Below are 14,583 nucleotides of genomic sequence, written 5' to 3'. Positions count from 1 at the left end.
GGCCTTAAAGGTTAACAGCAAAACCTTGAACCTGATCCAGGCGGTGACTGGTAACCAATGCAGCTGCCTCAGCACTGGCTGGATGTGTGTCCTCCTGTGAGGACCCTAGCAGCCGCATACTGCACCAGCTGCAGTTTCGAGGTCAGGGACAAGGGCACGCATGCATAGAGCAAGTTACAGAAGTCCAGTCTGGAAGTGACCATTGCATGGATGACTGTTGCCAAGCCATCTGAGGACAGGTAAGGTGCTTGTAGCCTTGCTTGGCACAGAAGAAAAACACCATGCAGGCTACTCCTGTGACCTGGGCTTCCACTGAGTGGGAGGTATCCAATATAACACCCAAATTTCAAAATCACATCCAATACAATTGATGCATTTTATATTGTTAAAGCAGTAAGATCAGTTGAGGTTTCATAAGAAAGTATTGTATGTATTTTCAATTTTCCCCAAACACCTCCTCCAGAACGGTTGCATTTATTTAGAAAATGTGTATGTTATTTTTGCTTGATGAAGCTGACAACTAAACAATACAATAAGACCAAATATGCATTTAAAACAAGCCAGGAAGCAAGACCAGCACAAAAGACAAACATTTTAAAATTATATTCATAAAACTGTTTCAGGTATCCATGGTTTCTCCCCATTTTTTCCTTGAGCATCAGTATATCTTGTTCTGCCATATCTTCTATGGCAGATCACAACTGCTACTCTCTGAAATTATCTTCCTTGGGACATACAGGGGTGATATATTTACAAACCTGAGAGTGACACCAGATTTACAGAAAAATCTAAAAACAAGGTTTTTTTTTGTTTTGTTTTTTAAATGCAGATTAAAAATGGACAAAGTAATTGGACATCTGTAGGTTTTTAGAGATGAATGCCCACTGAGATCCTTGTGGATAGTTTTATAATCCTGGTAGACAGTTTGGAGAACACTAGCACAACAATATGGAGGGACCAAGGGGTCAGGGACATGAGAGGTACATCATGCAACTGTTTGACGACACTTCTGGGGAAACTAGTATCAGAGACCCACACACTTCCTTGACCCAGAAGCAAGATTTTCCCTACATTTCTCTTTGCCTTTACTAACTGCTCTAGTAATATGTTTTCTTCTTTGCTGACAAACTCTGACTGTCCCACCCTGTCACAGTACAATATTTTGGCTACTGGATCAGCCCAGGTACCCACTTTAAGTTAAAAAAGTGGGAATTAAGGAGGTTTTAAAATTCAAAAATAACAAAAATATTTTATTTAACATAGAGGGGAAAGGTCAGGCAAACTCCGAGGTTGAACATTTCTGAGACAAGTCAATACATGCACAGACTTCAGTTGTTATCTTTTACGTTAATGAGAGTTTCTTAAGCTTTCCACAGTGACTTTAATCTTTATGTTTTGTCCCAGTGTTTTCCCAAAACACTTCAGTTCACTTTCTTTGAATACTCTCTTTTGTTTTCCAGAAAGCTCACACACTCTTTCTGGTTTCCAAAGCCCTCTCTGGAAACACCTCTGTTCATCTTAAGTTTTCAACTGACTCCTAAGGTCTCCAAAAGCGGTTCTAACCACACCAGACCAGGGATCTCTGTACTCTGAGCCAACTCTGTTTGACTATTTAGATAATTTTCTTCTCTCTCTAGAACAGGGGTGGCCAAACTGTGGCTCTCCAGATGTCCATCGACTACAATTCCCATGAGCTCTTGCCAATTGCCCATGCTGGCAGAGGCTCATGGTGGCAGAGGCTGGGAATTGTAGTTCCTTGGACATTTGGAGAGCCAGTTTGGCCACCCCTGCTCTAGATCTATCCTTTTCCTTGGTCCAAATGGGGGGTCTCTGTCCAACCACCCATTTGTCTTTGCCAACTTTTCCCCAGTTCTCCTGTCTGTGTTGAACTGCTCTCAGCTGAGGCTGGAATCCAAAACTCTCAGTACTCAACTCTTCTTAGCAAAGGCTGAAATCAGTTTCGGTTCTTCTCAGCATCCAGTTCAGAAGTCTTTCTTCGCTCAACTGATGCTATCCAATCTGATCTCTTGGAACAACCTGGCACTCAAGTCTCTCTGGCTCTGTGATGAATTAAGCCTTCATAGGCCTTTATCTGTTTACACAGCACTTCTAAGATTTTAAAAATGCACCACACTTGGAAGAGACATCAAGCCTCTTTAGGACCCAACAGAAACTCTGTGGTAAAATCATAGTGTCGTCAGTGATTCCTAGAGCAGACCAACATCAGTTCTGTTTTTCCTGTAGAACTAGTTGGAAATGAGAGCTGGGAGGAGAGGCTCCCCTTCCCAAACTGGAAAATGGGAACCTCACATATATGTTTGGTGACACAGTATTGTGCTGATGTGATCAGCTATTAACTTATTTTCTTGAAAAAGTATTCACTCTATATGTGGAATTTCTAGGACTATTTCACACATGCATACATCACTTGATGACTGATTTAACATCTGTACACCGCCCGTGGCGCCACGGGCGCCACGGACTAAATAAAACAGTAAGCCCTCCTGGGGCGGGCTGTGTCCGGGATGAGGAAGGGTCCGGATTGGACCCCTCCTCATGACAGACAATTGGAGGGACCAATCGGCAGGCGCAAAGCGCCTGCCGATTGGTCCCTCCAATTCCCAGGCGCAGCAATTGCGAGCCGCGCGCAGCGCGGCTCGCAGTTGCTCCCGGCATGATGCAGTGAGAGGCGCGAAGCGCCTCTTGCCGCGTCAGGCCGCCGCCCGTGGGAGCCCCTGGCAGCCGCGCAAAGCGCGGCTGCCGGGGGCTCCCTGCCCGGCGGCCTGACGCAGCGAGAGGCGCGAAGCGCCTCTCACCGCATCAGGCCGCCCCACGAGGGAGCCCCCGGCAGCCGCGCAGAGCGCGGCTGCCGGGGGCTCCCTGCCCGTCAAGCCACACATCAAGCCTTCAAGCCGCCAACCGTCAGGCCGCCACCCGAGGGAGTCCCTGCCAGCGATGCGCAGGCCGGTTGGCGGGGGCTCCCTGCCCATCAAGCCGCAGATCAAACCGCCGCAGGTCAAGCCGCCCGTCAAGCCTTCAAGCCGCCGCCCATCAAGCCGCCGTCCGAGGGAGTCCCTGCCAGCGGCGCGCCGCGACAGACCGCCGGCCAGGGAGCCCCCGCCAGCCGGCCTGCGCGCCGCTGGCAGGGACTCCCCTTTAAAAATCTTCGGGAGTGCCGCCATTTTGCCGCCCCCGCCCAGTGAGAAGACGGCGATTGCAAATGGCGCCGCTACCTCCCGAAGCGCCGCGCCGACACCCACGCCGCCTCCATGCTTCCTGCCGCCTTCGACCCCCCCCCCACAGGCACGCCTCACCAACGCCCGCTAAACGCCGGGCCTGCGCCTTGCCAACCCTCAGGAGCCACCGCCGCTGCCGAACGTTGCGCCGATTACCCGGGATCCGCCAACAGCCGCAGTAAGACCTCCCACACTGCCTTTCTGCCGCCCCACGGATGCCGCCCCCAGCCTCCTCACCCACACCATGCCATCCAGCCGTAGGGGGAAGCCTGCGCCAGTCCGCGGTGGGGGAGGCCACTGCCATCTAGCACCCATTTTATTTAGAAATAAAATGGGCTCTAAATCTAGTCAGGGAATAATTTAACTGTTTACATGATAAGTCACACATTAAACAGTGAAGTTGTTGAGTCCTCTTACATTGCTTCCAACCTAGGGCTCTTTGAGAAGGCCAGTCTACACGCTGAACTGCCAGTCATTCTATAGTAATTTGTTAAATGAGTGTGCAGCTATGTCCCTTTCCTAAATAATCTTGTGTGTTATCCTTAGCACAGTTATACCTGTCTAAGCTCATTGGCTTTAATGGACCTAGAAGGGCACAACTCTGCTTAGAATGGCACCGCTTATCTCATGGTTAGTGGCTATGTTCTCCACTTTTCTTTGTTCCACAAAATGAGGGGGGGGGCTTCTCTACCCCATTTTCTTTATGCTGACATTATATCATTTCCCATCACTTCCATAAAAAGCACTGGACTGTGTCTACATTGCTCATCCCAAGTGCTTTTCTCTTGTCCTTACTATATTCTCCTCATTATCAGAGCTGGACAAGACAGTCTGTGCTGCAGCGGTTATTTTTTTCCCCCTTCTGTCTTGGATGAAATGATAACAGGAGAGCACTTCAGCTGTCAAAGCGATTCCACCCTGGCCGAGTGTGAACAGCACATCAAATCACGGCACATTTTTTTAAGGGGAAAGGGAGAGTCTTTAGAACAGGCAATTTGCCATTGTACATCAGGCTGTTGGTCTGCTAACCTGATTATTTGGTCACTGGAAGGTCCTGCCCAGTTGTGCCAGCTACAGGTGATCCAATGAATTCCTCCTACATCTGTTGTGTATGTTAATGCCCAGCAACAGATTTCCATGAATTCGCCAAATGCTTAGCAACCTTGGTGCAGTTTCAGTGATAGACAGTAGTACATTACTCTAGTTATTGTATTTACAGAACTGCTTTCCTTGTATTGTAGCCCTTACAATAACTTTGAAAGGTAGGCCAGTGCTGTTATAGATCTAGGATCATAGACGATAAAATCATGGCATGGCTAAGCCCAACTAGTCTAGTGCTAAAGAGGAACCTGAAAGAGGAACACAAAATCCCTGCTCATAGGGGAGATATTCCATTGTGTGGACATATTGTTTGGAGACAAAATTCCATTCTCAACCATGGATCTTCCATACTTAAGCTGGAACTGCCCTTGTCTTTCCTGCCTGCCCATAGCAACACAATTCAATAGAAATGTTACAATTAAAATTGACACCTATTTTTGACCAATTGTGTAAGAGAGCTTCCACAGTCCAAGTAGGGATTCAAGCCTGGTCTGACCACCTCCCCACACTGGAACTCCAGCAGTGAAAAAGGGACAAAGTGAAAAGGTTCATAACAATGTGCAAAACAACAACAAAAATAAATGACAACTAACATACTTGTGCTCCCCTAGCTCACAAATCTCAAACACCCATTTTATCAGCTTCATATATTCTCCCTTAGTCTCCTCAGCTCAGTTCCACAAGCAAGCATGTGGAAATCCTTGCATGCCATCATGCATGCCGTCTTTGGGCTGGGCCACTAACTCTGAAGCAGGCAAATAGGAGACTCAAGCATGATCTCTCTAATCACCTTCTAAAACTATGAAAAAGGAACCCTATGAATAAAGGAAGAACTCTTTCTGAATTCCCTTTTTCTTAAACCATCAGGGATGATGGGATGGAGATGCAATCAACACTTTCTCCAGCATGGATCTGAAAATATTCTTTGTTAAGGGACTTTCGTTCAACTCAATACTGCTTCAAGATTCTATTCATCCTTTGAAATTCATGCCCCACAGTACTTGTCTTGTGAACCTTTCCCCAAACGTTTTCTGCAACAATTCATTATGAATGTCATAAGAGACCTCTCTTGACCAGGGCTCTCCACCAATTAGGATTGCTGTGAGAAGAGCCAATGGCTCAAAAACATTCCTAGATACATGCACACACAGGCATGTTATATCTATCTTTTAGTTGCAGCTAGCATCACATTGTCCCGTTGTCTCCAGCCTCACTGCAATGCATAGCAGTGCTCTCATTCCAAAGGGCAGATCAGACACTAGAAAGAAGGGGGTGGGGGTAGGATCATGGCTCAATGATACAGCAAATGCTTTATGCTTTATATGAAGTTCCAAAATTCAATCCTTGGTAACTTCATTTAAAAGAAAGAGCTGGTTTTTTGTACCCCACTTTTTACTACCTAAAGGAGTTACAAGTGGCTTACTACTGCCTACCCTTCTTCTCCCCATAGCAGACATCCTGTGTGGCAGGTGAAGCTGAGAGAGCTCTGTGAGAACCACGACTGTCCCAAGGCCACACAGCTGGCTGCATGCGAAAGAATGGGGATCAAACCTGGATCTCCAGATTAGAGGCTGCCACTCTTAGCCACAACACAAGCAGGCTCTAAAAAGCATCAGGTAGGAGGTGATATGAAGTTTTACCTGAGGCCCTAGAGAGGTGCTGCCAGCAAAGTAGGTAATACTGACCTTGAGAGAACAATGGTCTGAGCTTCATGGGTTCACCTATAGGAGTGGGACAGTCTGAGAGAATTATAAGTACTACTTCCTTCAGGTATTTTCCTTCACAATTCCAGATTTACGCTGCCCTTTTGAGTCAGCCTATGGGGAAACTGCCCTCTATGCTCAGCCATGGCAGCTATGAATTCTGATCAGCATATTTCATATTTAAGATGGGTGGTTGGAGATGTGTGAATGCAGGTACCCTGTGTGTGAGTCAGTGCAGAATAATTTTCCACATCACTTCACACAACCAGTGAGAAATCCTGTGGCTGCAATGGCATGTGAAAAGCAGGTCTCCTGAATGTAGTCACCAAATTAAAACAAAACACACACACTTCTGCCATAGATATTGAGCCAACAGTGTACCAACACTGACTTTAAAAATGTCTACCACACGTAAAGAAGATCCAGAGCTTTTTTCTTCTTAAAACAGAAAGGATGATTTATGCTTCAGTACAACAGCAGCTGTTTCTTTTCATGACCTTCACGGCTCTACCATTAAAGTGAGTGCTATATGCTGATACACAGAGTAATAATTGGAGCAAAGGGAACCATGGTCATTTGTTTCCAAAGCCCCTTATTGCTGATCATCTGACTGTCACATTCTAGCCTTATATGAGGCTTTTCATGGTGCCTTGAATGGTTTTCCCCAGCCCAGTTGTCAAAATATACCCTGCCCTTTTCTAGCAGCCCCCCTCTGAAATTAAGCTTGCCTGTTCTCATTGGATGGTTGCTGATCTGCTGAATTCTTCCCTTCTAATGCAACATGTGGCCAAGACTTGCTTGAACCATCTCGATTTGCTTTACTAAATACCACCTGACTTTCCCCTTTCTATCCTGTGTTAATTCCAGACTTCTTTCAGCACCCAAGTATTGTCTATTTCATGAAGACTATATAACAATATATTCACATCTATGTTCAATATCAATCACACAGAACAAGTACATAAAGCATTGTTACTTCTTTTATCATAATTCCTACAAGTTGTGGAACCCTTCTTGTCAACAGATTTAAGAACCTACTACATTTTTGGTGCAGAATAATTATTGGCAATATATTTTTTTCAAGGCAGAATGAATGGGATGGACCTTCTCCACCTCATCTCTGGCACATGCGAGTACTGTGGGGCACAGTCCACTAGAAGATTATCCTGCTCAGCCCCACTGAAATTAACAGTTTCCTGGTAGATTGTGTGCATGGCCATTTCCATGTGCTGATTTTAGTAACATGTCTTAAAATTTACCTAGGTAATAATTATCCCAGGACAACATGGTGTACTCTGATGAAATGTGCAAGGATCATATATATTAAAAGGTCTTCAAACAGAGTTCTATGATCTGCGGGAATTCAGTCTGAAGCTCTGGTTTTGGAATGCGACGACCAGTCCAAAAGCAGCAGCGAGATTCTGCTCCAAGGTCTCCCATTTCATTCTGTCTATTACATTCTCCTGAGATTGTAAGTAAACTCGGCTTGACCTAGGCCTTTGAACATCTCCATCACTTAAGTGAACCAAATGCAATAAAGTGAGACGTTCTCTCATCAGTCTTCTCAGCTTGAGGTGTGATCCCTGATCTCATTAGCCAGGACAGCACCTGAAAGCTACACAAAGGATAACCCAAGATCCAATGGAGAGCAGCACTTACTTCTCAGCTTCTATCCAAGCAATCTGTAAGCACACAGAACCCCCCCCCCCCAAACTGAATGTGCCATTCAATCACAGCTTCTACTACACTAGATAGCACACACATTGTATGTATGATCTTGCTGCACAAATTGCCATCACAATATGTACATTCTCTAAAGCAGGGGTAGTCAAACTGCAGCCCTCCAGATATCCATGGACTACAATTCCGATGAGCTCCTGCCAGGGAACATCTGTAAGGCCGCAATTTGACTACCCCTGCTCGAAAGCAAAACATACCGTTTGCCATCCCAATTGCAATGGGCATCATTACTTCTGAATCCGCAAATGAAACACCTGAAAACATGAGATGCAGTTATACCGTGTAATCCAGATTTTATATATAAGCCACTCAAGACTCATGGCACAATTGCTACAAAGACATCTTACATTTCCCAGGTACAATACGGAAACCCTCACCCTCATACTTAACTGATGTATATTTAAAACAAGAAGAACTGAAATGGGGGCTGCATGCAGATCTTTAGAAAAATACCATTCAGGGCACAGCACAGTCAACCACCAGAACTTCTAGCCATGGTTTTCACTGCAAAGCTAAGCTGAAAGTATTATTTACAGTGGAGGGTTGTTGTTGTTTTTAACTTGGATTGGTTAATTTATTTGGGCTGTGTTGGCAACATGAAGCCAAAGTGATATGCCACAAATAAAAGGAAGTTCAGATGTAGCAAGAACCACCTGCAGGAAGCACCAGAAACTAAGGGCATTAGGCCCTGTCCAAGGTGCTAGTTTTTTTCAGTCCTGAGAAGGTGCAAAGCTGAGCCATCGACCCCATCAAGAAGGCAGAGACATGCCAATCACCTATTCTCCTTGCCAAACAACCGAGAACCTTAACCCCATACTACTGAATTAGCATTCTGGCCTCTCTGCTTTGATTCTCTCTCTCCCCTGACTGCTTTCTATGCAGTCAAAGCTTGGCTGTGCTCAGTCTTTCTTTTTCTCCCACAAGTGACTGAGATGAAAATCAGAAGCAACAGGAGGGGATGGTTAAGCCCCACCAAAACATGCATCTTCAATGCCAGCAAACCAAGGGAAGCTAGCTTCTACAGGGCTGGGACGGCACTAAGATGGCATGCCCCACTGCCTAGCAGTCCCTGGCAAGGGGTACAGAAAGGCAAAAGGAAAACAAACAGCCATATTGTCAGAGATTCCTTACTGAAGAATTGCCACTAAATCCTAGAATGAGAGCCCTACGCAGCCAAGAGTTACAGGAGCCTCCTTCATTCATGTTTAGCGACTTCCTTTCTGATAGCCATCCAGAACCCCCTCATTTGCATATTCACAGAACTAAAGGAAGTAGTTTAGCTATGAGGAGTTGGAGGAAGAAACAGAATAGAAAATGGGATTCCAGTTTGGGCTGACGTCCACCGAAACCCGCACGGCAACAGCACCATCTCCCTGCCATTTCTCCCTCCATCACAAACATGCACAGTCCAGAAGCTGTGACTCAGTGCTGAAAGCCACCGTTGAGTTCTGAAAAGCGTGGAGGAGTCAGAAAAAGGATTCTTGCTCCAATCACCAGATTTGCACAGTAAACAAAAGGGGGGGGGGGAATGAACAGCTATGCCCACGCTCCCTCCACCTGGCTCGAGGCAGTCGCCAAAGGGTCAGAGATGCTGTAAATAGTTAAAAGTGCTCCGGCACATTGCCTTGCTGGAATCCTCCAATCACAGCTCTCTGCAGCTTGTCAATGGAAAGCACTGTATAGTAGCTTTCGGCTGGGAAATCGGCACCCGTGAAAGGAAAGAGGAAGCGCTGGGAGTCTGCAGTTTGCCAGTGAGCGTTATTCTCAGTGGGGTCTGCGCCAGAGGTGAGGGAAGCTCAGTGAAAACCACTGAATGTTACTGTTCAAAGTGGCTATAAATCCAGGCGACAGGGGAGTTGTGTTGGAGCCTTTGCATTTAAAAAAAAAAACAAAAAAAAAAAACATTTGCTTGCCCAGCAAAATGGATACACAAAAAGACAACAGTGGAAGATGGTGCTTGTTTCCTGAGCCAAGGGTACGCTTTTTTTTTCCCCTGGGAGGAAATGGAAGAGTGCCTATGCGTGTGATACGTGGGGAGGTCATGAGAAAGTACAGTAGATCAGGTGTTAGGGAAAGGATGGAGATGCATGTTCACAGCGGTGGGGGAAATGTGTCTGTTTCCATATGCCGGCAAGAGTATGCACGTATATTGGAAAGAGCCACAGCCATCGTGCGTGGCTTGTATAGCATGTGCAACAATGATGAGAGTGTTAGCTCGCAAAAGGGAGAGCTGTTGCTGAATGTGCATGGCTGTGTGTGCGTGTTGTTCGAGGCAGTAAGATCATCGGGTCTGATGTCAGGTTTAAAAAAATGTGACAGCTTGATTAAAGTAGAAGGGTACGACATGTTTCATGGTAATAAATAGGAAGGTGAGTGGCTGGCAAAATTCATGCATGAAACAGAATCACTGTGTAACCAACTGTACTGTTTTCAAGGAAGTGTGTGTGTGCATCTAGAGATGGGGAAATATGAGAGCAACAGAAGCATGTGGAACCAAGAGGGAAACACGCATAAAAGATGCATGTATGGGATACAAATCATGGAACAAATCATATACCAGAAGAAGTAGAAGTCTCAGCATGGGCATCAATGATTGCCTGTTTAGGGGACATGATCCATGCATACGTGTAAGAATGACTGCTGTTGCATGAGAACCACAAGCCCAGGAAAGAGGGGGCAAGAGTTGGCGTGTGACTTCCCATCCATGTACCGTTGATACTCCAGTCAATGACACCAGCCCTTTGCACAACCATCTGGGACTCTACCTTCTATTTCCAATCCACAGCTGAAGAAGTACTGGAACCGAGACCTACCATTCCTCTCTTGCCTCTGAATCAAGAGCCAGAGCATCTCCATATCTCAACGACTCCATTGTCACTTCTACCTAAAAGCAGGAGGGAGTGTATCTCTCCCCCCTCCCAAGAATATCCCAGGCACTCTGTGGGATAACTTAGCCTTGCCAGGCTTCCCAAGTCCTTTAGCATGCCATAGAAAAGATGCCCTGCTAGGCAATAGTGCACTGGAGGCACTTGGCACCGGTATGTGTATGTAGGGGGTATGCATGCCTCAGATTGCCAAGTGAGTTGAGGATGTGGTTGGAGATGGCACAGAGGTGCATACCTCCCCCGGACCCAACCCCTCCTTTTGCAAACCAAGCTCTCCCTCTTCCTCCCCCTCCTCCTTTGCAAAAGTGCATGCAGAAAGCAAGCCAAGCACAAAAAGTGCCCTCTGACTAACACGGCCGCCAACAGACGATCCTTTCCTGGGACTGGAGAAGCGAAGGAAGCAGAGCCCATCCTCTTCCTCACCCTCCATCGTCCCCAAATCAAAGCAAAGAAGGAGCAAAGAGGAGGGACATCAATCACCACTTACCTTGAAAGGAGAAGAGAGCCAAGAAGAATCCCAGCACCCAGACGCTATGCAGCCAGTAGGTCCTCATGTTTCCGTCTCGCTTGATCAGCCTCCTCTTCTTCTCTTGCGCTCTCTCTTTTTATCTTCTTTTTATAAACGTGATCCTTCTCTCTCTCCCGTCTCTCCCGTCACTCTTCTACAGGCTTGGGCAATCCAGTGCAAAGGATGCTGACCTAGGATGGCCAGATTCCTGAATAACCTCCGCTCCGGATAATCGGGAGGGGGCAGCTAGGATGTTCAACTCAGCCTGAGAAAATCTCCCTCTCTCTCTCCCTCTCTCCTGCAGCTCCAACTAAATGCGACTGTACTTAAACAAGCAATGCCTTATAGGACAGCGCTCAGAGCAGAAAAGATCCCACCTCTGCCATCTAGTGTTGCAAACTAGAGCCATCCTTTCCCTACACAAGACGAGGAGAAGCAGGCATGCAGGCTATCCGCTTTGGATCTCGCAGGCTCTAGGTTCCCTGCTATTCCACACTGTTTGGCAACCACTGGGTTATTGTGCACCGACATCCAATGCTGTCTTCTCATGCTGCTATGAAAGGCTTCCCCCCCCCCCCATTTCACCTGTCTGTAATAAGAATACATTGCACAGTTACTAGAAGATATGTTCCACTTATTCTTATGGCTTAGCAGCGTTCACACATGCAAACAAGTGGCATGAGACAGATTCAAAGATTTCCGTGCCCAAACTCTGTTCCTTGCATTGGAACCGTGGATGGTAGAAGGGCTGGAAAGGGATTCAAAGAGTTGAACTGTTCAGGGAAAAATTCTCCTCCCATTCTCTGCTTTGCAGTGCAGCACAATCCCACCAGCTATGACAGTTTTGTCCTGGATCAGTTATTTCAGAGTAACGGCTGTTGTTTTCAAAAAGTGCAGGAGAGTGATTCTAGCAATGCAAAAAAAAAAAGATAAAAAGAAACAAAAAGAAGAGACTATCAGTTTTGTTCAGCAGGCCTGTGTAATATACTCATTCACCTAGCCTCTGTGTTTCCATCTGTGCTGTGTAGCCAGGAAACCCCACAATGGTCTCGCAGCCAGAGGTTCCAGCTCTCTAGCATGATCCAGGGTGCACCACAAGTGCTAGAATTGCACCTATCCTCATCCTTCTGTATATGGTGGAGGTTTTCACCATCATGAAATTTGGAGCCATATGGTTAATATATAAACGGCAAGGCACTTGTGAGCCATGTTCTTCAGCCCAGTCAACATCTAATTTTCAATGCTGAAGATTGAAGCACCTTCAGGTTAGCAGCATGGAATAGGAAGTGCAACTCTAATTGTCTCATATGATCAGAAAAGCCAGCCTTTATGTATAACTTCAGGCTTTCCATATTGCTCCCCTACATCTCCAGATGCAAGGGGCTCTCCTTCATGAATGTAGAATGGTACCTGAAACCTGAGAGCTACCCATCCACAAACACATGGCTGATGTGGGCTTATCCCGACTAAAGTCCCAACACAAATCTGAACAAATCCTGCAATCACATAATTTTGATCTAGGGAATGGATGGTTGCAACAGTTCCACACAATATTCATAACCTGAGACACAACAGGTGGCAGGATTTGACTTGCCATATAAAATAAGGAAGATAGCTAACAGAAAACAAACAGGCTTTGGCAGTTGTGCAGACCTGTGGTTTAAACGGGACAATACACCAGGTCCCAAATATGGCTGTTGTGCAGCCTGACAAAAGTTTTTTTCTATCCAGAGTGAATAGGAGGGTCATGCTTCCCAAGGAGATGTGACAGAGCTCTCTGTATTCTCCCCAGCTGTGACTGAATGGATTGAAAACATAGATATTAGTATTTATGGGGATTGCCCAATCTGTCTGCAAAACTGTCTGCAATCTGTCTGCAAAACATAACCTATTTGGCTATATAGCTTATATCATTATATGCTTCCTGCATGCAACTTTGCCATTTGATAAATAAATAACCTCACCTTCAACTTCTGGCCATTTAAATAAGCAACAAATTCAATCCAGACTTACCGAATCCCATATGGTCTTGGCAGGGTAGTAATCCAACAGGACCACCAAGGAATACCAGGGTTGCTATACTGTGGTGGGCAATGGCAAATAATCTTTAAATGCCTCTTGCCTTGAACATCTCCATGGGGTCACTATAAGTCAGCTACTACTTAACATCTCCCCTCCAAAATTAATCCTCTAATGGGAATGCAACCATAGGTTTATACCCTATGTAACAGGAGGTCTAAATGCTGGAGGAAAACCCAGTCCCACAAACACTATCTCCTTCCTTGCTGTGGTTTCCTGCCAGCAGCCTCCCACACCTCTCACCCTCTTGAAGAAGCAGGCCTTTTACAATTCCTCTTTCTCATGCCTTCTCCTCTTTACCTGAACTGCTAATGGGCTGCACCTGTTCTCTCTTTAGGCTAATTGGCTCCAACTGTGACCCCATACAAACACTCTCTCTCTCACACACATTCAGATTTACATACACAAGACTGAGTAGTACAATGCTAAAGTAGAGAGATAGACACATCGTATTTTAGCTGTCTGTTCTCAATAGGGAGTCACGGGGTCTTCAGTTTTAATTACAAGCCCTTTTCTGCCCCCACCACTCATACATAAGTGGAACTTCAAGCCTCCTGAAATCTGCTTTACATGCCAGCATAGACATACACATTTCCCAAGTGTGTGACCAAGATTTTGTGGATTATGAAGAACTAAACATACAGCCCAATTTGGGGTGGTTAAAGAGTAGCAGACTCTAATCTCAAGAGCTGGGTTTGATTCCTGACTGCTCCTCCACATGCACCATCACCTAGGCATACACTCACTTTTCCACAGGCCCCCAACAACTTGGCTTGCCACTTCAGCAAGCATTTGCCCTATCCCATAATTGCCTGCCAGCTGCTGCTGACCACTGTGGCAGGAGACAAGCCTAGGTGCCTGATTGGGCAAAACTGAGAAGGTGCAGAGGAGAGCAATGAGAATTATCTGGGGCCTAGGAACCAAGCCCTGTGAGGAAAGCTGAGGGTCTTGGGAATATTCAACCAGGAGAAGAGGAGGCTGAAAGGGGACAGGATTGCTCACTTTAAGCATTTGAAAGGTTGTCGGAGGAAGGCAGGAAGAGGATAGGGCCCACAATAATGGGTTTAAACTACATGTAGAATGGTACCAACCAAGAAAAAAATGTTTCAATTAGACAACAGTGGAATCAGCTGCCTAAGGAAGAGATGAGCTCCTCCTCACTGGCAGTCTTTAAGCAGCAGTTGGAGCGATACTTATCAAAGACTAGAATCAAAAGCCCCTTACACTCAGAAATACAACTTGTGTCAGTACATACACCTGCACTGAGGCCTTCCTGGGTTCTGCCCACCATTCAGTCTTGAGATCCAGTGTGGTGAGGTGGTTAAAGAGTA

General features: G+C 46.1%; 1 protein-coding gene across 1 annotated transcript in view; it reads right to left on the bottom strand.

Annotated features, from left to right (window-relative positions):
* The window catches only part of LSAMP (limbic system associated membrane protein), a 1,850,461-nt gene extending 1,836,993 nt beyond the window's left edge, over positions 1 to 13,468 (bottom strand). The window contains exons 1-2 of the mRNA XM_077341931.1: positions 13,187 to 13,468; positions 11,153 to 12,080 (exon numbers count right to left, since the gene is read on the bottom strand). Coding sequence (XP_077198046.1) covers positions 11,153 to 11,219 — 67 coding nt within the window. The 5' untranslated portion in view covers positions 11,220 to 12,080; positions 13,187 to 13,468. The remainder of the gene's footprint in view (positions 1 to 11,152; positions 12,081 to 13,186) is intronic.
* Between the last annotated feature and the right edge of the window lie 1,115 nt (positions 13,469 to 14,583).

The sequence above is a fragment of the Paroedura picta genome, chromosome 6 (assembly GCF_049243985.1).
Source record: "Paroedura picta isolate Pp20150507F chromosome 6, Ppicta_v3.0, whole genome shotgun sequence".
In the NCBI taxonomy this organism is placed as follows: domain Eukaryota; kingdom Metazoa; phylum Chordata; class Lepidosauria; order Squamata; family Gekkonidae; genus Paroedura; species Paroedura picta.
This window is presented reverse-complemented; position numbering and strand designations above follow the sequence as displayed.